This window comes from Schistocerca serialis, chromosome 11, assembly GCF_023864345.2.
Source record: "Schistocerca serialis cubense isolate TAMUIC-IGC-003099 chromosome 11, iqSchSeri2.2, whole genome shotgun sequence".
Lineage (NCBI taxonomy): Eukaryota > Metazoa > Arthropoda > Insecta > Orthoptera > Acrididae > Schistocerca > Schistocerca serialis.
The window spans coordinates 148,406,967-148,434,386 of record NC_064648.1 but is presented as its reverse complement, the minus strand read 5'-3'; the positions used below and the strand labels follow the sequence as shown (position 1 = coordinate 148,434,386).

Here is a 27,420-nt window from a genome sequence, read left to right as displayed (position 1 = left end):
TTTCTTCCTTCCCTTCTTTGCTTAGAACTGGGTTGCCATCTGAGCTCTTGATATTCATACAAGTCGTTCTCTTATCTCCAAAGGTCTCTTTAATTTTCCTGTAGGCAGTATCTATCTTACCCCTAGTGAGATAAGCCTCTACATCCTTACATTTGTCCTCTAGCCATCCCTGCTTAGCCATTCTGCACTTCGTGTCGATCTCATTTTTGAGACGTTTGTATTCCTTTTTGCCTGCTTCATTTACTGCATTTTTATATTTTCTCCTTTCATCAATTAAATTCAATATTTCTTCTGTTACCCAAGGATTTCTACTAGCCCTCGTCTTTTTACCTATTTGATCCTCTGCTGCCTTCACTACTTCATCCCTCAAAGCTACCCATTCTTCTTCTACTGTATTTCTTTCCCCCATTCCTGTCAATTGCTCCCTTATGCTCTCCCTGAAACTCTGTACAACCTCTGGTTCTTTCAGTTTTTCCAGGTCCCATCTCCTGAAATTCTCACCTTTTTGCAGTTTTAATCTACAGGTCATAACCAATAGATTGTGGTCACAGTCCACATCTGCCCCTGGAAATGTCTTACAATTTAAAACTTGGTTTCTAAATCTGTGTCTTACCATTATATAATCTATCTGATACCTTTTAGTATCTCCAGGGTTCTTCCATGTATACAACCTTATTTCATGATTCTTAAACCAAGTGTCAGCTATGATTATGTTGTGCTCTGTGCAAAATTCTACCAGGCAGCTTCCTCTTTCATTTCTTAGCCCCAATCCATATTCACCGACTATGTTTCCTTCTCTCCCTTTTCCTACACTCTAATTCCAGTCACCCATGACTATTAAATTTTCGTCTCCCTTCCCTATCTGAATAATTTCTTTTATTTCATCATACATTTCAATTTCTTCGTCATCTGCAGAGCTAGTTGGCATATAAACTTGTACTACTGTAGTAGGTGTGGGCTTCGTATCTATCTTGTCCACAATAATGCATTCACTGTGCTGTTTGTAGTAGCTTACCCGCATTCCTATTTTCCTATTCTTTATTAAACCTACTCCTGCATTACCCCTATTTGATTTTGTGTTTATAACCCTGTAGTCACCTGACCAAAAGTCTTGTTCCTCCTGCCACTGAACTTCACTAATTCCCACTATATCTAACTTCAACCTATCCATTTCCCTTTTTAAGTTTTCTAACCTACCTGCCCGATTAAGGGATCTGACATTCCACGCTCCGATCCGTAGAACGCCAGTTTTCTTTCTCCTGATAACGACATCCTCCTGAGTAGTCCCCGCCCGGAGATCCGAATGGGGGACTATTTTACCTTCGGAATATTTTACCCAAGAGGACGCCATCATCATTTAATCATACAGTAAAGCTGCATGCCGTCGGGAAAAATTACGGCTGTAGTTTCCCCTTGCTTTCAGCCGTTCGCAGTACCAGCACAGCAAGGTCGTTTTGGTTATTGTTACAAGGCCAGATCAGTCAATCATCCAGACTGTTGCCCTTGCAACTACTGAAAAGGCTGCTGCCCCTCTTCAGGAATCACACGTTTGTCTGGCCTCTCAACAGATACCCCTCCGTTGTGGTTGCACCTACGTACGGCTATCTGTATCGCTGAGGCACGCAAGCCTCCCCACCAACGGCAAGGTCCATGGTTCATGGGGGGAAGCAAAAATATCATAGGGAGGTATAATTACCTAAGAAAGTTTAAGGGTAAACTATCGGTTATTTTATATACCTCATTTGTTGTTTTTTTTTTCACCGATCTCAGTGTCTGTTGGTTTTTTTTGAGCTGGTATGGTAAAAGAACGTGTGTAATTGTGCTCCCCCAGTATGGTGCTAATTAAAAGTTATAATATGTGAAAGGTGCAAGTTTTCATTCTCATACCTAGCTACGTCCTATTCTTCACCTCCCGATGCAACAAGGACTTGCATTTTTAAATGGACCTTTTTGGAGAAGAAGTCAAAACAGAGAGAGAATACATTGTTGGGGAAATAATGTAAATATTAAGCCATACACCGAAATTCAAAGGAATTAACACTGAACTAATGTTCCAGAACTGCAACAACATTCCTTAACATGCCCACATCCATACCTGCGCACATTTCTGGATATACAAGTTCTAGTGTGGCTGAACAATAATTACTTCAGCTCTGAACAAGTCACATTATCTCTCTCCCAGACCATTATAAGCTTCATTCCCTGACACACTGATGTGACCAAAAACTCTCAAGAACATGACATTGGCTCCATCATCTGCGAGCAAGTGGAGGTATTATTGGATATGTTGTACTAAAGGGCTACTGTGTATAGCACACAGAAGCTCTGGAAGGCACTAAGTGAAGTGGAACATAATACACAATTGAGAAGCCTGTGTCTTCAGGTGTACTGGGTGGCCTGATAGAGGGTGGAAAGCTCGTGTAGTAACACTGTTCACGTTTACGTCGCACTTCACTTAGCGTAGACTGGGACTGTGTCCTAGGCATGCCCGATGTTAACTGACTGGGCACGGCCTGTGCTGCCGGAATTGTTGTTGTTGTTGTTGTTGTTATGCCGGCAGAGGTCACGTCCGAATTCTCGCGTGCCCTCTGGTGGATGGGACTCTACTTGCGGCAACTACCGTCCGTGACGCGCCGTGCCAATGTGCGCCTCCCGTGATCTTTCTGGTGGCTACTGCACTCCTCCTCCTTCGGGGGGTGAAGTCACTGTGATCCACTGCATCGGAAGGTGGAGCGTCGGGCAGGAGCGATGACCTCCACATCCATTGGAAGGCCGGAGTCGAGGGGATATGCCAACCCTCGAGCCGGAACCTTCGAATACGGCTGGAAGTGACCCACACGAAGGGGCCCCCGTTGTCCCACAACCGGAGCCCGGGACAGAACGGGCGACAAGCTGTCGAACTCCGGATCCTGTTCCATCTCGGGAGGGGCAAGACCCACTGGCGGGGACGATGGGGAAGGGACGACCACAGGTGAACCAGCCTCCTGAGAAACCGGGCCTGCTAGGGGGGCCGGCTCTCGCTGGGGCATCTCGAACGATGGCGATGCCGGTGCTGGAGCTACTGGAGGCTGCCAAGGCTGAGAACCATCACAGGGCGGCAGAGTCACAGCGGGGTGAGGAGGTAACGTCCCCTGCAAAACCAACACGGGTGCCGGCAATGGGGAAGCCGGTGTCCGAGAGGTCGGAGGGTGGGTGCCCGAACGTGGACGTAGCTGATTTTGGTGACGACGTACCACCCGGTCCCCCGCCTGCAAGGTATAGAGCCGGCGGCCATTTCGGCGCAGGACCACTGCCGGTATCCAACGTGGATTGTGACCAAACCCACGGGCCCAGACCGACATACCCAGTGGAAAGCCAGGTGCTCCGTTTTGTGAAGACTGGCGGGGACCAGGCCGGAGGAGGTGCAGCAGAGTCCGAGGTTGACGCCCATGGAGGAGCTCTGCAGGTCTGCGTTCTCCCATTGGTGTGGTCCGGTATGCCGTCAAGAAAAACGTCAATACTTCCTCCGCAGGAAATTCGTGCACATACTTTTTCATCTGCATCTTAAATGTGCGCACCATGCGCTCGGCTTCCCCATTCGATTGTGGATGGAAGGGGGGAGAGCAAATGTGCCGAATATCGAAGCGCCTACAAAAATCCTGGAAGGTCTGCGAAATAAACTGCGGTCCATTGTCCGAGACCAGGGTGATTGGCAGACCTTCCACAGAAAAGATTTTTGCTAGTGCCTGGATTGCAACTTCTAAAGTGGTTGAGGAGCAGCGAACCACATATGGGAATCTGGAATAAGCGTCAATGACAATGAGCCAAAAGCCATTGAGAAACGGGCCCGCAAAGTCGATGTGAACACGCTCCCATGCTTGGGTTGCCGGCGGCCATGAAGAGAACGCTGCCCTGGGAGATGCTTGTTGGCTCGCACACGGGGAACAGGTGGCCAGCAAGTGCTCAATTTCTCTGTCAATACCGGACCAGTACACATGTCTGCGAGCCAAGGTTTTAGTACGGGAAACACCCCAGTGCCCTGCATGTAATAACGTGAGGACCTCCCTTCGTAAACTTGCAGGAACAACCACGCGAGGAGCTGTATCATCGGTAGCCAGAAGGAGAACTCCTTCCAAGACTGAGAGGCGGGCTCGTAGAAGAAAATAATTACGAAGAGGGTCCGAGGCCCGGCCCGGAGGACGGGATGACCACCCCTGCTGAATGAGGCGAACTACTTGCCGGAGAACCGGGTCAGCTGCCGTTTCCCTGGCGACTCGAGAACTAGTGATCGGGAAGCCATCAACCGCTTGGCGGGACGCCACATCCAAATGAAAACACAATCTCCTCTCGATCGAACGTAGGATCCGGGCCCACCGGAAGACGGGAAAGAGCGTCGGCGTTGGCATGCTATCCTGTAGGGTGAAAATGAATGTCATAATGGTACTTAGAGAGGAACAAGGCCCAGCACTGTAGTCTGTGGGCCGCCCTATCTGGAATCTGAGAGGCGGGGCCAAATAACGATAGTAACGGCTTATGGTCAGTGATTAACTGAAACTTCGTGCCATACAAGAAAGGGTGAAACTTGGTAACAGCGTAGACAATGGCCAAAGCCTCTTTTTCCACCTGGGAGTAATGGGCCTGCGCGGGACTAAGCGTTTTAGACGCAAACACCAGTGGTTGCTCGGAACCATCTGCGTTGCGATGGGCCAGGACCGCCCCCACCCCATACTGCGAAGCATCTGTAGCCAGGACCAACAGCTTATGGGGATCAAAAGTAGCCAAACAAGGGGCCGACGCAAGGAGGCCCTTCAACGAGGTGAACGCTCGCTCGCATGCAGGTGACCAATCAAAAGGAACACCCTTGTGCAGAAGGCAGTACAGGGGGTGGGCTATGGTGGAAGCCCTGGGAATGAACCGGTGGTAATAGGCTATCTTGCCTAAAAAAGCTTGTAACTCTTTCAGCGAAGCGGGCCGAGGAAGGTCGACAATACCTTGGACCAAACTGCCTAGTGGCTGGATGCCGTGCCGAGAGATGGTGTAGCCCACATACTCAATGTACGGTTGGAAGAAGGTTGACTTATGCAGGTTGCAGGTTGCAATGCCCACAGACCTGAATTTGAGAAAGAGTGTGCGAAGGTTGTGCAAGTGTTCCTTCGTGCTGCGGCCTGTGACAATTATGTCATCCAGGTAATTAATACAATGAGGGATTGTCGATGTGACATGCTCAAGATAACACTGGAATATCGCCGGGGCACTGGATATTCCAAAGGCCAACCGCTGGTATTGGTAAAGGCCAAACGGGGTGTTGATGACCGCCAGCCGTTTGGAGTCCTCATCAAGTGGTATCTGATGATAAGTCTCCGACAGATCGATTTTCGAAAAATATTGGCCTCCCGCCACAGCGGAGAACAAATCATCAGCACGAGACAAAGGATAGGTGTCCACCACCAATTGGGAATTAATGGTGGCCTTGAAATCGCCACAAAGACGTAATTTTCCCGAGGGCTTCCTTACAATAATGAGGGGCGAAGCCTACTCACTGGATGAAATGGGAAGAACGACCCCTAGGGCTGTCAGCCGGTCTAGCTCTTCCTTTACCTGAGGGCGGAGAGCCAAGGGGATCTACCTCGCGCATAGAAAACGCGGGTGAGCCGACGCATTCAACGTTAAGTGAGCTTCAAAATCTGAAACATGCCCCAGGCCCTCCTCAAAAATATCTGGGAAGTCTGAGATCAAAGATTCCAATGATTGATAGGGAATGTCTTCGGAGACCAACTGTATGGTGTCAGCGATAGAAAAACCGAAAGCTTGAAAGGCATCCAGGCCAAAAAGGTTAGTGGAGCTCGCATCATTGACAACAATAAAAGTAATAGGCCGAGTGACTGATTTGTAAGTCACGTCGGTAGTGAATTGACCCAGTAGGGGAATGAACTGTTTACCATAACCGCGTAGACGCCGGTAAACTGGCGCCAACGGGGGCGATCCAAGGTCGGAATAAGTTTGTGCATTCAACAACGAAACTGCCGCGCCCGTATCTACTTGCAGTTGTAACCGGCAGGACCGAACCGACACCTCGATAAAGAGTTTGCATGCCGATGCGTCGGGAGCCTGGCCCGATGAAACTTCCTGAATGTCAACGTTCGTGACCTCTGTACCTGCTTCCTTCGATTCTTTTGAGGCTGAGCGGCAAACTTTAGCAATTGTACTTTTTTATTACATTTGCGACAAACGGCCCAACGCTGGGGGCACTCTGACCGATCGTGATGTATACAGCACGACGCACAGGACGGCAACAGGGGCCGGCGGCCGGAATTCTGTTTACGCGCCGTGCGGGAGCGGCCGGATTGTACCGCTCGCACGTCGTCCACCCCGGACACAGTGGACACGGCCGCGCCGCCCTGAACCGCCGCGACGTCGCACCACGCTTCCAGCTGTTGACCTGCTGCGTGAGAGACTTCATACGATTGAGCAATGGACAGGACTTCCTCGAGGGAAGGGTCTTCTAACTGCAGGGGCCGTTGCCGGACCTACCTATCAGGGGCCGAACGAAAAATGACGTCGCGTACCATAACGTGGGCATACGACTCTTGCGACTGCTCCGTGACAAAATGACACTTGCGACTAAGACCGTGCAGGGTAGCGGCCCACACCCGGTAAGACTGATGGGGCTGTTTCTCGCATTGATAGAACTCGACCCTAGCCGCCACAACATGCGTGCGGCGGCAATAATATGAAGACAGCAATGAACACAATGCGTCAAAAGACAAGGACGAGGGTTCCTGCAACGGCACTAGCTGCCGCAAAACTTGATACAGCGAGGGAGATATCCAAGACAAGAAGAGAGCACGACGTACCTCCGCATCGGCAACATGAAACGCCTGGAAATGCTGCCGAAGGCGATGTTCGTATGCGTCCCAATCCTCCGCCGTCTCGCCATATGGGGAAAAGGGAGGAGCGAACGGCGCTGGAGCAGACGGCGGGGAGAGCAACGCCGGAAGCACTTGTTTCATGGTGGCCATGAGCTCCGTCTGCTGCGCAACCAAAACCCGCACCAAATCCTCCATGCCGTGGAGAAGCTGCGAAACCGGAACAACGACGCAACACGTGAAAGAACGACCCTACTTGTCGCCAACAACACTGTTCATGTTTACGTCGAACTTATCTTAGCGTAGACCGGGACTGTGTCCTAGGCATGCTCGATGTTAACTGACTGGGCACGGCCCGTGCTGCCGGAGTTGTTGTTGTTGTTGTTGTTGTTGTTATGCCGGCAGAGGTCGCGTCCGAATTCTCGCGTGCCCTCTGGTGGACGGGACTCTACTTGCGGCAACTACCGTCCGTGACGCGCCGTGCCAATGTGCGCCTCCCGCGATCTTTCTGGTGGCTACTGCAGCTCTGCAGTAAAAATTGAGCACTATTTTAGAAGCCAGTATCTAAAAAGTTTGTTGCCAATGACAAAGGTGTAGTGCACAACTGAAATGGTTACTGTTACTGATGTGAGAAAACTGTCACTGGTATTGTGTATCTGGATATGCTTGAAAACTTTTTAATTCCACAGACCGATGAAGACGCCTGCAATGGGATGGTTTACCACCAGCAAGATGGTGCACCGTATTTCCTCACAGAAGTTTGAGGTATTCTTGGTAATTGCTTCCAAGGTCTGTGGACTGGCCGTGAAGGGCCAACTGCACGGCCATGTTGTTACCCAGACTCGACACCACTGGATTTCTTCCTCTGGGGTTTCATTAAAGAATGTGTGCATTTTCCTCCCCCATTCCGAAAAATTGAATCTCCGCTGTCACTACACAAGTTAAGCCTGATTTGCTGCAATGACTGTAGGAAGAAATTGATTACATGTGGGATGTACGCCGCACCACAAATGGTAGTCACATTGAACAAAAATGATACTCAACACTTTTTATGTGAAACACGAGATTTTTTGTTACAAAAGACACATCTACCAATTGTGTAAAGTTATCTCAATAAATTTCTATATCATAACAAAGCTGTAAAGTCATTTTGACCTGTACAGGCAGTTCAGCAACTTCCTCCTTTGGAAGTGGAATTATTACATTTTTCCTAAGTCTGAGGGTATTTTGCCTGTCTCAAACATCTTGCATATCAGATGGAATTATTTCATCATGGTTGGCTCACCCATAAATCTCGGTCATTTTGAGGGAATGTCATCTATTCCAGCGAACACATTTCGACTTAGCTCTTTCAGCGCCCTGTCAAGTTTTTCTTGCAGTATTACACACATCTTATCTTCGTGTGTCTCCTCTTCCTTCTCTGTAACAGTGCCTTTAGATTTTTTGCTCAGTATAGCCCTTCTGTATATACCTTTCAGCCTTCTTTTCTTTCGTTAGTACTGGCTTGCCAGCTGAGCTCTTCATATTATACAGTCTCTCTCTTTTCTCTAAGGGCTCTTTAATTTTTTTTAAATGTGGCATCTATTCTTCTATAGACATGGATTTTTCCTCTGACCATTCCTAGATGACCATTTCAGACTTTCTGCCAATGTAATTTTTTTGATGTATGTAGACCTTTCCCCCTCCTTTATTATATTTTTTTCTTTTGTTAATTAAATGCAATACTGTCATCTGTTATCTAATGATTTCTATGGGGCTCTGTCCTTTTACCTACTTGATCCTATGCTGACTTCCCTATTTTACCTCTCAATGTTATCCATTTGTCTTCTATTGTATTTCCTTCCCCTGTTTTGGTCAACAGTTCCTTAATGCTTCCTCTGAAACTGAAAAACTTCTGGTTCTTTTAATTCACTGGGCTCATCTGGTTAATTTCTTACCTTTTTACAATTTCTTCCTCTTTAATCTGTACTTCATAACCAATGAATTACGGACAGAACTGGAAGTATTTTCCAGTTTAAATCCTGGTATATATCTGTCTTACCATAATATAATCTGCCTGAAACATTTCAGTGCCTCCAGGTTTCTTCCATGTATCCAATCTTTGTTCATTATTCTTCAAGCACATGTTTGCAATGATTAAATTGTTCTGTGCTAAGTTCTATTCACCAGTTTCATCTTTCATTGCTTTGCCACCAGTCCACGTTGTTCTATTATTCTGAAGTCTCTTAATTCTCCTACTATGGATTAGTGTCCCCATCACAAATGAGTTCTCATTTCCCATAACAATCTGAATAAAAATAGATTGAAAATATTCTGTAATTGGATGGGCAAAAAATCTACTCACAAAATGGTGTGTACAAAGGTATTGCAGTTTGCAAGCTTTCGGAGCCAGTGGCTCCTTCTGGCAGAAGAGTTGAAGGGGGAGGAAGATGGGTGTAGGGAAAGGCTGGAGAGGCGTAGGCAATGAGGTAGAGTTACAAAGTCACCCAGAACCTTTTCAGCTGGACGAAGCAGCCATTGACTCTGAAAGCTTGCAAATTACAATACCTTTAAATATGTACTGTCCTGCCTCCGTTTGGTGAGTAGATTTCTTGCCCATCCAATTACATTATATTTTACAAATTGATTATTTTCGTTGATATAAAAATATACTGAATAATTCTCTTTTCTCAACAGACATTTGTTCAACATCTTTGTTATCTGAGGAGTTAGTAGCATGGACAACTTTACTACTGGCGTGGGTGTTGGATTTGAATACATATAGTGAGCACTGTAGTGATCAATCTATTGACAGCACAGCAATGTTATTCCGTGCGATGTTTATCCGATAGCAAAACTTTTGTTATAAGTTTCGCTGACGTGTGTTTTGTCACTAGTACATTGTCTATTCCATTAATATTTTTATTTAGGAGTAAAAGTGACCACTCAGTGAATAACGGAAGTGTTGAGCCATCGACAGGCACACACAAAAACATGAGCGCGCATGCGCACGCACACACCTGTTTTATAAAAAGAAGAAAATGCACAACAGTTGCTAAATTAATAGTCTTATACAGGATGCATGACCGGTTTCAAAACACTTGAAAGTTCAATCATGTGGTGTAAAAAATAAAATAACTTAACCATGTGAGATAATCCTAACCCCATTGTTGCCATGGATCAAAAGTTGTGTGTCAAAAGAGTAAGGGGGGACACACAAATCTATCTATGCTGAGGTCATCTCTATCTTTAGCTGCATCTGTTTTCTGCTGTTCAGCTCTTGAAAATTTTTCCTCATTCTCTCTCTCTCTCTCTCTCTCTTTCTCTTTCTCCCTTAGAGAGAGAAAGGGAGAAAGAGAGAGAGAGAGAGAGAGAGAGAGAGAGAGAGAGAGAGAGAGAAATTAAAACTTTTACTGTATAAAATGCATGTTTGACAAATAAAACAATCAGATACATTACAGCATACGGATCAGAAGTGTGGACAGTTAAATCAAAATTATTGAAAAGATTGATGGTAACTGACATGGACTTTTGGACATCGTATGCAGGGATATGCAAGTGGAAAGGGTCAGAGACGAAGTTGTTAGGAAGAAAATGAATGTCAAATGTTCAGTTACTGATTCTGTGGAAAAAAACAACTCATATGGTATGGATGCATGAATAAGATTTTGAGAGGAGAAATTGCTGTGATGCATCATGGAATGGGGACCATCAGGAAGACCATCACCCATATGGATACAAGGATTTCCAGCATTATTTAGAAGAAGAAATATTGAAGAAAATTTATGAACAGAAAGGGACAAATTGAGAATGAAAACTAAATTTGATGTATAATATTGGGTTACTAGAAAATTAAAATATATTTTGAAACTGGAACGATAACATTGTTTCTTGTGGCCACGACAAAGACCTGGCAGAAAGAGAGAGAGAGAGAGAGAGAGAGAGAGAGAGAGAGAGAGAGAATCAACTTTGTCAAGGAGAATGCGTATAGTAACAGATTTGTATGAATAAAAATCTCTCGGTGTACATGCCGCGTCAATTCAGGATAAAACTCCAAGCTTTCGACCACTACCTCCACGGTCGTCGTCAGAGCTAAAACTGACTGTCATGAACTAGCGAGGTTCCCACTTTTATATGCCAAGGGCGGCTTCTGATTGGCTGGAATACATCATAGCAACAGCGATATGGAGCGTAGTGAAGTGGTGCCCTCTACTTCCATAGATGTAGTTTCTATCCTGCGTTGCTTGCACTTTGGTGAACAGAGAAACCACGTCGAGGCTGACCATGATATCACTTGGGCCTATCTTCATCTGTTTTATGATATCAACAAACATTTTTGAATTCTTAATATGATGTGAGCAGTGACCAACTATAGGTGCCAACAATACCTGTGGATGACACATTACAACTGTTGGCTGCTCATTTTTCCTCAGAAATTTTGAAGTTATTCCGGCATACCTTGACGACCACTTACTTTTTATACAGTTGAAATTATTATGAAATGACGGATGGAACAGCCATGGGTTCGCCACTGTCACCAGCAATAGTGAATTTTTTCGTGGAGGACTTTGAAGAACGAGCGTTGAGCAGTGCTCACCTCCGCCCATCATGCTTCTACAGATACGTCGACGATACTTTTTTAATCTGGCCACACGGCAGTGACACGCTGCAGCAGTTCGTCGAACATTTAAATGGTGTACATCCAAACATAAAATTTACATTGGAGTTAGAGAAGGAAGGGAAGTTACCTTTTTTAGATGTGTTGGTAGAGCGAAAGCCGGATGGACGACTGGGCCATTCTGTGTACAGGAAGCCAATCCATACAGATTTATATCTGCATAGCCATAGCTTCCATCATCCGTCTCAGAAGAGAGCTATGCTGAATACTTTAGTACACAGAGCCAGGACTATTTCCGACAAGGACCACCTCGGTCCCGAGATTAACCATTTGACGACTGTTTTCAAGAGGAATGGTTATTCTGCAGGTGAAATCAGTATTGTCCAAGAAAGTAAGACACGATGCCAGCCATATACAAGAAGAGGGCAAACACATAGTGCGGCTTCCTTTTTGCGGTGCTACAACGAGCAAGATAGCCAGAGTCCTCAAGAGGCAAGGAATAAAACCAGTTTTCCGACCACCTAGGAAAAGTAAGGAAATGTTGAGATCAGTCAAAGATAGTCTCGGCTTAAGAGTGCCGGGAATTTATGCTATTCCTTGCGAATGCGGCAAGAATTACGTGGACCAGTCTATAAGAACTGTTGCCGACCGCTGCATCGAGCGCCAGCGCCACCTAAAATACAGGTATTTGGAAAAATCAGCGGTGGCTGAACATAGCCTGCTTAACAAGCGTAAGATTTTATTTGAAGAAACCAGAGTAATAGCCCACGCATCGAATTACTGGGACTCTGTGATCCAGGAAGCAGTCGAAATTAGACTCAGCGATAATAACTTTAACAGAGACAACGGCTATGCACTTAGCAACACTTGGGAGAGTGCACTGGATAAAGAAAAATCGCAGAGAAAAACTTCCCGCACTTTACCTCCTGATTCAAGGGATGGCGCTGCAAGCAATGCAGGATAGAAACTACATCTATGGAAGTAGAGGGCACCACTTCACTACGCTCCATATCGCTGTTGCTATGACGTATTCCAGCCAATCAGAAGCCGCCCTTCGCATATAAAAGTGGGAACCTAGCTAGTTCACGACAGTCAGTTTTAGCCCTGACGACGACCATGGAGGTAGTGGTCAAAAGCTTGGAGTTTTATCCTGAATTGACGCGGCATGTACACCGAGAGATTTTTATTCAAGAAATACGTCGCGAAAGACTTCGTAGCCATAACAGATTTGTATATTTGTAAGAAGAGAGAGCCCTTAGTTCAGTAATATTATTGGCCATATTCATTCAATGTTCAATGAGGCAGACTTAGATTAAGAGTTTCAGATCTAAAGAAACTCCACAAATAATAAAAGTAGGAAAAACATAACAGTGCATTACACATTCCAATTTTTAAGTCAAATCAAACAAAGGAAAAACACTATAAATTATGACCTTTTTTTGTCACTCATCAATGGGGGAGGTGTCAAGAAACAGGCAGGTACATTTAATGGTAGATTGTGAGTTTCTTAGTTACTGGACAAAATCCTTCATCCATCTGCTGAAATCTAACAGTCAACTATGAAATAACCCCATCTACTGCTCAATGTCTCCTCTGCTTTTACTTTAACCTTTTAACTGCTCTGGACGTGTTAAAGCGCATGCCTTTTGTACCTGTCCCTGTGTGCTCTGAATGTGTTTATGCGCACCACCAATCCTTCTACCTGGTACTCTGAATGTTTCTATGCGTGACATGTTCAGAGTACCAGGTAGAAGGACTGGTGGCATGTGTAAACATGATCAGAGCACACAGGGCAGGAACAAAGGCGCACGCGTTAACATGTTCAGAGCAGTTAAACGGTTAAAAAGTTATGTGTACTGGGATGGGATGTATGACAGTAATTATACCATACTGAATCATATTGATCTACATTCTGAATTTTTTATCTGGAAAGTACAGCATCCCATTAAAGAATGGACCTGTAGACCATGTAAAAATTTTAAACACTTTTTTGAAAGATGGCTATCAACAGCCATCACGTAATGTATAAAATGCATATTTGACCATCAGTTGCTTTTATTTTAAACCCAAATATTGACCAGTTTCAGTCATGGACAATCTTCATGGATAAAGATTAAAATCGTTTAAGCCACATTACATCTATCATTACTTAAATAATGTGTAGAGCACATCATGATATGTTCTACATATTATTTAAGTAGTGACGAATGTAATGTTGAGGCTTAAACCATTTTAACCCTTGTCTGTGAAGATGGTCCATGACTGAAACCAGTTGATATTTGGGTTTAAAATAAGAGCAACTGACGGTCAAACATGCACTTTATACAGTAAAAATTTCTAGCTGCAACTGTTTTTTTGCTGTTCAGCTCTTGAAAATTTTTCGTAATTTTCTCCCTCTCCCTCTTTCTCTTTCTCCCTCTCCCTTAGAGAGAGAGACAGAGAGAGAGAGAGAGAGAGAGGAAAAATTTTCAAGAGCTGAACAGCAGAAAACAGTTGCAGCTAGAGATGACCTCAGCATAGATAGGGAACCTCAAGTGACTTTTTCCTTACACAGCCCCCATGACTGCGTTTGCTTTCTGACAGCAGCGATCCCCTCCCTTTCCTTCCCTTTATTCTTCTTTCCCCCTTCAATTTACGTATACTGAGTGTCCCCTATGTGAGTGTTGCATCGTAGCGAGGAGGCTTCAGTCCCAGGTGACTAAGGTATGTATCGGCATGTCCTGTGCCAGTAAGGAAGGAAATGTTTGTAAATTATTGGGTACACTGTGTGCATGAGTAATTTGCTTGGTAAAATTTTGCAATAACCATGAGTAATGTGGAGATGCATCATTTTCCCCCCAAATCCCAGCTGTTCTACATGAGTTACACTTTCACCATAAATATAATGTTTTAATATTAACTAGAATTGCAGCAAGCACTAAAACTCGTGTTTTTATGTATGCCTTACATACTATTTCCAGTAAACAAAGGAGTAAATTTTTAGCGGAAGTCAGACGTCAGACACGGCCCTATTTCTTTTTGCTCGAGCATCTAACTGCCATCACAGAGTGCGGCATGACTTTTGCACTCCGCTCTGTGTCCCGACCCGGATACACACCTCCACGATGTCGTGGGCGGCCACGACACTGCCGGCCCCCTTCTTGGAGGCGCTCGTGCCGACACGGCCCTGCTCGGCGGCGAGGCGTGTGAGCCGCTCGGTGAGGGCGTGGCAGGCCTTGAGCACGGCCAACCCGTGGGCCGCCAGGTCACCCGCCCCCGCACCCACACCTGCCGCCGCCTCCCCCAAGATGCGCTCCGCGTCGGGACTCAGCACCACCTCGCCCAGTTCCACTTCCCCGATGCCGCCACTGCCCCCGCCGTCGGTGATGAGCAGGTCTACGTCTCGAAGCTTCTCTCCTTTCCTGAATACGTAAAAATGATAACGTCAACTTAAAACTGCGAGAAGAGAAAAAGATTTCTGCAATTTATACCAGTATACGGCAATAATGTAACTCTACACGAGACAGAAAGTGTCAGTAAAGTAAAGTGGCATTGTTGGTTGAGTGACTTGTAGGTTTAGGCTGAGCTGCCTGGTCAGGAAGGCTTTTCTTCTGCTGCCCACAATGGCCCCTTTCCTTGTGAGTGTGTGAGAATTGTGTATTCATTGAGTGTACGAGGGGGGACCCAAAAATAACCAGAATTTCTTTCTAGAAAGCGTATACTTTAATGTTTTCAAATACACCCTTAATCTCCTTCAAAGTACTCTCCATTAGCATTAATACACTTGTCCAAACGTTCATTCCAGTGTTCGAAGCACCTTCTAAATTTGTCATCTATGATACCTGCTAGCACTTTCCTGACACTGCGTTTTACGTCTTGCACATCCGCAAAACGCTTCCCTCTCAAGTCTCTTTTCATCCTCGGGAACAGGAACAAGTCCGAGAGTGCTAAATCCGGCGAATAGGGCGCATAGGTCAAGATAGTCATCTTCGTCGAGGCCAAAAACTGGCAAACACCGAGAGCCGAGTGCGCGGGAGCGTTGTCGTGATGCAGGAACCACATGATAGAATCCCACAAAGCCGGACGCTTTCGCGACAAACTTCTGCGAAGCTGTTTCATAACCTCCAAATAGGATTGCTGGTATACTGACTGGTTTTCCGGGACAAATTCAGAGTGTACGATCCCTTTGATGTCAAAAAAACAGATCAACATCGTTTTTCACATTCGATTTCACATATCGAGCTTTTTTTTGTCGAGGTGAGCCAGGTGACCTCCATTGTGATGACTGTTGTTTACTTTCTGGATCGTATCCATAGCACCATGACTCATCACCTGTAATGATTTTGTTGAAAAAATGTGGCTCATCTTTGAATGCATCCTTCATTTCGAGACAGGCTCAAACGCGACAATACCTTTGATCTCCGGTAAGAAGCTTTGGCACGAATTTTGCTGCCACTCTTCGCATCCCCAAATCGATGGTCAAGATGCGCTGAATTGAGCTCCAGGACAACGCGGACAAGTTCTAGAGTTGGTCGATTGTCCTGCGTCAATCTTCACTGATGAGATCGCGGATTTTGTCGATGTTGTCTTTGCTTCGAGCAGTTGAGGGTCGGCCGGAACGGGGCTAATCTTCAACCACCATTTCTCCCTTTTTAAGCCGAGAAAACCATTCGTACACTTGCGTTTTAGTAAGAGCACGGTCTTTGTAGGCTGTCTGAACCATCGCAACAGTTTCTGCTGTGTTCTTGCCGAGCAAGAAACAAAACTTCACTGCCGGACGTTGTTTGTAAGAACTAGTCATTTCCTCGTGTTAAGTCTGCACTGTACACACACTCAAAGAACTGCCAAAGAAACCACACTTCTCACTGTTGGGTGACGCCGCGTTGCAGAATGACTCAGCAGAGCTACTACTACAACCCTCTGGGAGCGCAACCTGCTACTACAAGTACACGATGCGCAACATTACGATTCCGGTTACTTTTGGGTCCCCCCCCCCCCCGTGCGTGAGTGTAATAGATGCATGTGTAGTGCGGTGTTATGTTTGTGTTGTATGATGATGATGGTGATGATGTTGATGATGATAAGAAGGTAGAATGTGAAACCAGGTGCTGACACACAGCCTAATCCTCTTGAATAGCACCGAGGAGACCACCTGTAGGGAAGCAATCACTTATCGGTTTGTCTAGTGGGGCACGTGAGGAACTTCTTCTTCTTCTTCCGTGTCCGGATGCACCAATTATATCTTCCCTTCCCAGTAATTAGCAACGTAGATTGCTTTGTCATTGACTTTCAAAATATCATCTCTAGTGCATGTCATAGACATGTCTGGGCAGATCAGTAGGTGGTCCAAGTCCTGTATTGCTCCGCATTCACACCTATCGCTACCACTGTAACCCCATTTAAACAGGTTTGATTTGCACCCAGTTACTCCAGTGCGCAGCCGGTTTAATGACCTCCAAGTTGTAAAAGGTAGTTGAAATCCTGCAGATCCCTCCTCAAGTAGTTCCATTGTGGAGTGTGGCACCATTTCTTCCCAGAGAGATAGCCGCCTTGCGACGGACTCGGTGGCGAGCTCTTCAGTAGTTTCAATGAAACTCCTGCGGGATTTCAGCCGGACACGTTGTTTTCGGTGCATATACATCGGGTGTCGAGGATCATTCTTTTGTTTTGATCTTTCGATCTCGGCGGCTACTTGTCTGCGGATAGTGGGTGGTGCTATGCCTATGATGGGGTAAATGATGTCTGTGGGAGTTGGTTTGAGGCATCCTGTGGCAATACGTACAGTTTCGTTTACGGCGACGTCAACTTGCTTAGCGTGGGCAGAGTTCCTCCAAACTGGCGCCGCATATTCCGCAGCTGAGATACTCAGCACCAGACCTGTGGTGCGCAAAACATGTGGTTGAGCTCCCCACGATGAACCTGTTAGCTTCCGCAGTATGTTGTTCCTGTCACAGACCTTTTTTTTAGTGTTGTGACAGTGCTGCTTAAAAGTAAGTGCTCTGTCCAATGTTACTCCCAGGTATTTTGGGCTGTTTGTATGTTTCAGCTCTTCCCCTTGCCACGTGAGGAACTGATTTTTCTTCATTGCTCAGCTGAGGCCAACACGGCGATGCCTGACACACGCCGTGGACAGAGCGAACAGTGAGATTGTATATTAAACTTCTGGGAAATTAAATGTTTGAATACTGTGATAAAAATTGATCATATTATGTAAAACGGAACTGTTGTCAAAGGTTTTGAACCCCAACGTGGTCCAATCATCAGTTTCTTCAAAGATCCAATTTTTTCAAATTTTTTAAAGTACGTAATATTAAACTTAGAAAGTTATACTTTTGGAATTAGGTTAAGGTGGTTACAAAAACATTGGGTAGAGCTACCTCTTTTACTTTTGAATTATTAAATAACCAATTTTTGTGCCAAAAAATGTGAAAATGCATTAGATTAACTTACTTTACTATATAAGATACAGAGCAAAAATGACAACACTGTATTTGACATATGACAGCACTATATTTGATATAAGTAATAACGAAACTTTCCCAAGCCTCACTATACTCCATTTGAAAATTTCTGAAGGTTAAATTTTAAAGTTATTGGGCTCAGAATTGTGTGTGATGTAAACAGAGCATGGATTTACTTTGAGAAAAATTGGTATCATTATAGACCTTCAACGAACGATATCAACAATTTTGTAGTTAAAAAGGATGCGAGTTGAGCAGTGCTGCCAATGCTAGAAGCAGTTTCGGAGTGAGTGTATTAAGATTGAGGTATCTGAACTATGGAGGTTACTCGATTGTCATCAGTCATAGGGAAAATATTATGCTCTGCTACAGAATGTAGCACCATTCTGTCTGTGACAGTCTGCTTAAGCCTCGGATGGTGTTAATGATGACTGACATTGGTTTTTTGAATGAATGAGATCGTGTATATCTTGTGAAAGTGTGTAACAGTGAACCTAATTGGATTAATGATTTACTGGCAAACCTGTATTTCATTTTTGATGTTCTGTTTCGGGCGGAGCCTGTTATATTATAAAAAACTGTGTGGCAAGTGTCTGGGATTATTCTTCAGTTCTACGGCGAGCAATTAACTACATTATCAACAAAGAGTAGAAATTGTCTCTGAACTGTGTCAAGTACTGAGAACCAAAGGCCATCTTTAATGAGTTTTAAAACTATTACTCCTGCATGTGAACTGTTGTCAGAATACACTGCTCAGTTAAGCGACAGTAGACTTTTATTTATCTCACGGTTCCCGATTCCTCTGCACGATTCTTCAGTTTAGGCAGGCTGTATAGTGGATCAGTGGACTGGAGATTACCGGACAGCACATTCTCCACTGATTTCTGACGGTTTGCACAAATAGTTTTCATACCCTCTTCAAAGGCTGTGGTACCCAAAAATTGAACAAGACTATCACATGTTTCAGTGTTCAAAGCCAAAGAATTGGCCACACTGTTTAAACCCATCACTCTACATGCCGAGCATAACATCACCATCTGACAGGTTGCCATCGACAGTTTCACATGCCATCACTTTATGAGACACTGTCAAGAAGTTTGGAATTTAATGCAGGTCACTAGTGACAAGAATCTTGAGTAGGGACTAATGCCATCATCACCAACACTGCTCCCCTTGCCAGCAAAATAATGGCAGTGAAAAATTCATCCACCGCTAGAATTCAAACCAGTTTACCTCCAAGATTCGTGCCACCACACAAGTGTGTGATAATGATCTCAGTTACAGAAGCGGATAGTAATGACTGTCGATGAGGTGGGTGTTGGAAGGGGTATTACACAAGGTGGCTGTTGCTGACACTGAAGTTTTTCAAAATTTATGCCGAGAGATTAACAAAGCAAATGAAAAATCAAGGATAATTTTGTTACGGCAGACGTGACAAACTTCTTGAGAGAAACATGTTTCCTGCATTTTATAAATAAAAAGTAAAAATAAAATAGAAATGAATAACACCCAATGCAAGAAAACTGTTTGTTGCAACGAAAAGTGAGAAGTATAAGAAGAGGAGGAGGAGGAGGAATAAATATAACTAAGTATGTAGCTGATCGGGCAGAGAGAAGCTTCCTGGCACACTAAAACTGTGCACAGAATCGGAACTCGAACTCAGGAGTTTTGTCTTTTGTGGGAAAGTGCTCTACCAACTGAGATACCCGAGCAAAACTCACGATCTGACCTCACAGCATTACTTCCACCAGTACCTCATCTCCTACCCTCCAAACTTGCAAACTAGAGTACTTGCCCACAAAAGACAAAGGCCCTGGGTTTGAGTCCCAGTCTGGTGCACAGTTTTAATATGTCAAGAAGTTTCATATCAGTACATACACTGATGCAGAGTTAAATTTCATTCTGGATGACAGAGAGGATTGTAAAACTGAGAAAAGCATGTAGAATGAGGAAGATATAGGGAAGACCAAAGTGATGTGACTCAGAAAACATGGAGACTCCACCAAAATATAATTTGAAGAAAAGACCCCGGAAAAAAATCGTAAGTACTTGAGAAGTTTGATTACAGAAAATGGGAGCTGTGTGCAGGAAGCAAGAAGTAGAACATTATTGGTAAAACAACTGTCACACTGGTAGCAAATGGATGAGATGTTATACGATACAATACAGAAAGCAAAGGCCATGATTTAGCAGCTTCATCCAATACTAGGAAATGACAGGGTCTCCTATGTCATTAAGAAGTGGCACTACAATTGTTTTGTCAGAGAAGTGTATCATATGGAGCAAAACACACACACACACACACACACACACACACGAGCACTACCACTGACAGCTCCGACTGGAATGCAACTGCCATGTGAATAGAAATAGCAGATTGCTATTGATGTGACAGTTGGAGCTATTGGTGGTAGAGGTCACGTTGTAGTGTTTCAAGAATTTCGGCGTACCATCTCGAACACACAATATTTTAGATGTGAGAGTGGTATGATAGAATCCTACCTACTGCACGTCGCATGTTTGTGTGCGCAGGTTTGAAGTTTGTCATGAGAAGACAGTACACACGGCGGTCGAACCGCACCGACAAGTACTTGTCGGTTGATCCACAGAAGCAGTAGTGAAACGGCAGGGAAGAACTATGCAACTTCTAGGTTATTCTGTGTTAATCTTATCAGTGACCATTGTTATACATAACACGAACATTTGAGATTCGGAATTCTGAAAAAACTCTTATCTTGGACTTGCTGGAGGCAAGACATATTTTACTATATGTTTGTAGTAGAGACATGGTTGTTAAGCCAGCTCTTTTCTAAATGGATTTAAATCTGTTTCTAATGTGAGACAATACGAGTTACTTACGAGAAGTTAAATATTTGAGTGTGAAATGTGAATTTTGTTCTTATGAAGCTCAAATATACCAATAGTCATTGAAAAGTATTCTTTGAGTACCAAATTATTTCGCAAGTGGTGAGAGAGTCTAAGGTTCCTGTAACTAGCATCATTCTTCAGAGAAGAAGTTTATAGAGATTCCAGAAGCCGGCTATCCATAGAAGAAGATCAGCTGTATACACCAAGTAAGTCGACTCTTATAAGAGAAGTGGGAAAGTTGCAATCCAACTTCACACATTCTTGTTGTCAAAAAACATTTAAACGTGTGCATGAGATGTGCTTGCTTGTGTGAATGTACAGGGTGAGTCACCTAACATTACCGCTGGATATATTTCGTAAACCACATCAAATACTGACGAATCGATTCCACAGACCGAACGTGAGGAGAGGGGCTAGTGTAAATGGTTAACACAAACCATTAGAAAATGCATGGCAGTATGTTTTTTAACACAAACCTACGTTTTTGTAAATGGAAGCCCGTTAGTTTTGTTAGCACATCTGAACATATAAACAAATACATAATCAGTGCCGTTTGTTGCATTGTAAAATGTTAGTTACATCCGGAGATATTGTAACCTAAAGTTGACGCTTGAGTACCACTCCTCCGCTGTTCGATCGTGTGTATCGGAGAGCACCGAATTACGTAGGGATCCAAAGGGAACGGTGATGGACCTTAGGTACAGAAGAGACTGGAACAGCACATTACGTCCACATGCTAACACCTTTTTATTGGTCTTTTTCACTGACGCACATGTACATTACCATGGGGGGTGAGGTACACGTACACACATGGTTTCCGTTTTCAGTTACGGAGCGGAATAGTGTGTCCCGACATGTCAGGCCAATAGATGTTCAATGTGGTGGCCATCATTTGCTGCACACAATTGCAATCTCTGGCGTAATGAATGTCGTACACGCTGCAGTACATCTGGTGTAACGTCACCGCAGGCTGCCACAATACGTTGTTTCATATCATCTGGGGTTGTAGGCACATCACGGTACACATTCTCCTTTAACGTACCCCACAGAAAGACGTCCAGAGGCGTAAGATCAGGAGAACGGGCTGGCCAATTTATGCATCCTCCACGTCCTATCAAATGCCCGTGGCCCGTGCTTGTTACAACACGCAATTGAACGTCGGAGGGTTCAAGCATCAACTTTAGGTTACAATATCTCCGGATGTAATTAACATTTTACAATGCAACAAACGGCACTGATTGCATATTTGTTTATATGTTCAGATGTGCTAACAAAACTAATGTGGTTCCATTTAAAAAAACCTAGGTTTGTGTTAAAAAACATACTTCCGTGCGTTTTTGTATGGTTTGTATTAACCAATTACACTAGCCCCTCTCCTCACGTTCGGTCTGTGGAATCGGTTCGCCAGTATTTGATGTGGTTTACAAAATATATCCAGCGGTAACGATAGGTGACTCACCCTGTATATGAAGTCTGGGAACACTTTCAATTATTTATTGCACAAGAGCTAAACATTGTACAGATGTCATACATATTGCATTTTGAAGAGAAAACTTCTAGGGTTTCTCTTCAAAATGACATATGTATATCTGTACAATGTTTGTTTCTTGTGCAATAAATAACTGAAAGTGTTCCCGGACTTTATGTGCACCATATATATATATATATATATATATATATATATATATATATATATATATATATATATATATATATATGTGTGTGTTTTTTTTTTTTTAACTGAAGGAGGCTTTGGCCAGAAGCTACAAGGTGTAACAGTCTTCTCATTGTGCCTGTCTGCAACTCAATGGGTTATCTTTACTGTTAACAGCAATATCTATCCTTTTCCTAATGTTGTTGATATTCCTACCTGGAGTATCCATTGTTTAGCAGCAACTTCACACTTCTTGCAGATGATGCAGTTGTCTATAAAGAAGTATAGGCTGAAAAAGCTGTATAAATATTCATTCAGACCTTCATAAGAGGGTGCACTGAAAAGCAGCGCCTCCGAATTTTTTATTCGGTTCTCAATATCTGATAAGGTATTACATGTCACGACTATTACTTTGCTGACATTCCCGCTTCACTGGTGCTAGTTGCAACCCACCACCACTAGTGGCCTCCGAGTGAGAAGCAAGGAAGATTGGGTTTAGTGTCCTGTCAACTTCAAGGTCACTACAGATTGAACCTCAAGCTCGGATTCCATCAAGGATGGGGAAGGAAACCACCTGGGCAATTGCCTGGAGCAATTTAGGTAAATTGTGGAAAACTTAAATCAGACCAGAGCCTCCGAATTGTAATGTGGTGGTGTGTAAAGTAACTATGTTGCTCACTGAGCAAGGAACATGTGGAAACAGGTGTAGGTAAACACACCTGGAAATCGGTACATCCAAGCACACATTTAACTCAGGAAGTAAGAGGCCCACAAATTAGAACAGAACACGTACACGAATATACAATTATTCTCATATTCACACAAGGTAAAGATCGCTATAACTTGGCCTAATCGTGATAGGTGTCGTGTAATCGAGTTTCAAAAGTAGAAAATTTGCCTCCAATTGAAATTCATATAAGGATGAAAGCTGTGTATGGTAATGACTGTATTGACATAATGTGCAACGTTGGATTGTTCGTGCTTATAATGAAAGAAATAGTGGTGCTAACATCAACGTGTGTGATGGAGTTCAGAGTGGCAACTGACGAGACTCATCAGAATCAGACTGATGAACTCATCAGAGAAAATAATTATATAATGTGGACACAGCTCTGAGGTAAGTGTGGCATATCAAGAGTGAGTGTACAGGCTATCACTGCAGAACTATGGTACAGAAAACAGTGTGCACGTGTGTCTCAAATACTCTCTCCTGACATGAAACAAAGCAGATTGGACATCTGTCAACAGTTTCTATGTGTCTACTGTTGACAAAGGCCATAGGACGAAAGCGTTACGTGTGAAAATCTTTTTGTTGTGCCTATCTGCGACTCAGCATCTCCACCATATGGTGAGTAGCAACTTTCCTTCTCATAATATTGTTACACTCCATCCTGGATTTTCCATTGTTTGATTAACAATTTCTTTCGTATTTTGAGCATGCAGGTGATGGATTCCTTACCAATATTGTGACATAATGAACGCTAGGTTCACCATTTTGATCCCAAAAACCTCTATTTCCAAAACTTAAAGAACACCGTTGAGGAACCACTTTAATAGCTTTGAAGAAGGGTAAGCAGAGGTGGTGATGTGGCTCAGTGAACTAAGTCAAACATTCTACAGTGACGGCATTAACAAACTGGTCTCTCATTGACAGAAATACGTTTGTTGCAAATGGTTCAAATGGTTCTGAGCACTATGGGACTTAACATCTGTGGTCATCAGTCCCCTATGTTTGTTGCAAGGATGACTATGTTGAAAAACAAACATGTAGACATGAAGAATAAAGTTGTATAATCTTAATGAAGCTCTTTACCTAAAAAGCCTTAGGAGTTTTCACGTAAGTTTGGAAGCATTATTTTTCAGTGCTGCCTCATAAAAGTAAAAAGTGGTGCGAAGATTGGTAACTTCCTTTCAATGTTGTGAAATGTAAAACTGTGCACTTCACCCCCCCCCCCCCCCCCCCCCCCCCCCACACACACACACACACACACACAAAATATTAAAAAAACCACACACAGTATCCAACGATTCCAATATCAATGAGTAACAACTGGAATCTGTCAACTCAAATACCTGTGTAACAATTTATAGTTGTAGTGTAACCAAATATCAACACAGTTACACAATATCTCCTAATGTTCAGTTTGCAAGTAGTAATATATTATATGTATTATAAATGTATGACATTAAATATTTACTAGGATTATTGTCAATGTTATTTGAATGGTATTACAGTTTGGATTGTGTGTTTAATTATTTTTTAATCTGTTTCATGTCAATGAAGAGTGCTGTAACAATGCTGGCATCATCTTTGGTGCTGCCATAAAGCGGAAAGCTGACCCCTGTTGTTCACCAGATGAAGGCCATCGTGTGGAAGAAGATTCTGTCACTGTATGTAATTGCCCTTTGATTTACATAAGATGTATGGGATTTCATTGTCTTAAACATTGTAAAATACGGTCAATGATGTAAATGGAAAATATAATGATGATTAGTCAATTCCTGCCTCGATCTCAGATGACTAACATTGATGTTAATGTAAAACTTATATCATATTACAATGCATCATCAGTGGAAGTGAGAAAATGTTTATTTATCCATCATGATTTTCTAGAGTCAATGCGTGTTAGAAGTGATAATTTGAATCTGAATGTGATTCCACCACGAGAAGAGTGATTTTTTTTATAATTGACTCTTGTAGAGAAATTTGGAGTTACTGAAGTTTGAAGTTAATTGGTGACTGACAGTCAAAGGCAAGAGCAGAGATAACATCCCAATTTTTAGTTTTTGGGGAGGCACAGAACTTCTATGGATCGGTGATATGTAAAATGACTGAAAATCTCTCTCTCTGTACTTCCGAGCTTGCAGAAAGTTAATTTAACCTATTCACCAAAGTTATTCTAATTCGTTGTGGCGTGCCCCTCTGGAAAGATATTCCGTAATGGTCAAGCTGAATTACTATACATACCCCGAATGAAAGTTTTCATACACTGGGTTTTGGGTTGAGTTGCTTGGGGGAAGAGACCAAACAGCGAGGTCATTGGTCTCATCAGTTTAGGGAAGGATGGGGAAGGAAGCTGGCTGTGACCTTTCAAAGGAACCACCAGGAATTTGCCTGGAGCGATTTAGGGAAATCACGGAAAACCTAAATCAGGATGGCCAGATGCAGGATTGAACCTTCATTCTCCCGAATGCGAGTCCAGTGTGCTAACCACTGCGCCACCTCGCTCGGTCATGGGTTTTGGGTACAAAATTTACTTATATTGAACGTTTAAATAACAGCACACAAAATGGTGTGGTATTTGCAATACGAAATGGATTACTCACATTGGCTCAGTCGTAAATAAGGCAGGGTGGCAGACTTCAGTTCATTGGTAATACACTGTCAGTTTACAAAGGAGACCGCTGACCAATCACTTTGTGGTTTATCATGGAAAACTGCTCATCTGTCGGTCACGTACCAAATAGAATTAACAGTGGATATTAAACGTATATGTGCGCTGTCTAGTCACATAAATGTGACCACCTGTCGAAAGACTGAAAAACCACCTTTTGCAGCATGAACTGCTGTGAGATGTGCAGGAAGAGAGTCAATGAGACTCTGGAAGGTACCGACAGGGATGTGGAACCACTCCGACTCCAGTGCCACGGCTAGCTGCACTAGGATTCTCAGTCGTGGATCCGCGGTGTGTACGGCCTGGTCGAGGTGGCCCAAAGATTCTCGGTTGGGTTTAAATGTGAGTGGTTTGGTGGCCACAGCAGTACGGTAAACTCATCCAGACGCTCTCTGAACTGTGCACGTACAATGTGAGCTGTGCGACACGCTGCATTGCCCTGCTGGCAAATGCCACTGTACCGAGGAAAAATGCATTTAGGGGTGGTCCCCATACTTGTGTTCATCCATTGTGCCTTCCAGCCAGGGAATGCCATGAAAACATTCTAGTGACTGTTGCAAGGTTTTTTGCTTTCAGACGTTTCACACTGTATATGTCCACTACAGTCTGATTTAAAGTAGTTGTCACGTGACGTGTGCGCTGCGAAATTGCGGCGTTGTCACGTCAAGCACTGGCTGGAGGCAGCCGCCTCAGCGCATCACTACCCCCGGCAATAGAAAATCGTTCTAAAGCCTGTATCTTCTACAAAAAGTAAGTAAAAAATTTCAAACCCACATATGATGTATATCTCTACAATGTCTCTCAATCTGTCATATATCTATTCTTAATTTTAATTAAGACAAGAGTTACATTAATTTGTTTGAAACCATTTAAATTCTCGATTTCACAAACAGCTTTTAACTTATCACGTCATTACTGAAAAACTATTGATGTCACAGCAAACTATTTTTTTCCATTCATTACCAAAATAATGCACTCGGCAAAGAATCCTTAAAAGTTTTCGTAGTGCATTACGTTTCCTGTATGTAAATTTCTGAAAACAGCGTTTTTAAGCAACCCTATCAGTATTGAACTCGAAACAAGTATGACGTTTGAAAACTCTATCTCCTATAAATATTATGTAAATATTTTGAAATTTACATACAGTACCGGTCTCAGTGGTATCTATAAGAATATCAAATATCTTTTCTTAATTTTAATTAGGGCCGTTGTTACATTAACTATTGAAGTGTGAGAAATTTTTGCGTCCAGAAAAGTTTTCTTCTTTAGATTGCAAATCTCGAAAACTATTACACACATTTAATAACATCTTGGTGTACATACAAAATGAAATAGAATTAAAATTCAGTCTAACTTACAGTAAGGAGATAACGAGAGCTGGCCCAACAGTATTTCTTAGTCTCACAACAAGAATAAGAATTAATCAAAATAAATTCACAAACACAATATTTAATGGCAGTAAGTACACTACACACTAATCAGACAATGTGAAAACACCACTTAATTCAGAGTCAGAGTCAGTGGAACTATCTGTGTCGCTGCTCGTATTGACAGATATAATCAAGTCTTCGACACTTGCCTTCATTGTTCCATGCGTCCTGTATCACTCCTTTCACGCGAT

The 27,420-nt window shown here is 43.4% G+C and overlaps 1 protein-coding gene across 4 annotated transcripts in view; it reads right to left on the bottom strand.

Moving 5' to 3' along the window:
• The window catches only part of LOC126427392 (transmembrane protein 98-like), a 76,304-nt gene that overhangs the window by 26,440 nt on the left and 22,444 nt on the right, over window positions 1–27,420 (bottom strand). For all 4 annotated transcript variants that reach the window (XM_050089743.1, XM_050089744.1, XM_050089746.1 and 1 more), the window contains one exon: window positions 14,540–14,843. In XM_050089743.1, the coding sequence (XP_049945700.1) occupies window positions 14,540–14,843 (304 nt within the window). The remainder of the gene's footprint in view (window positions 1–14,539; window positions 14,844–27,420) is intronic.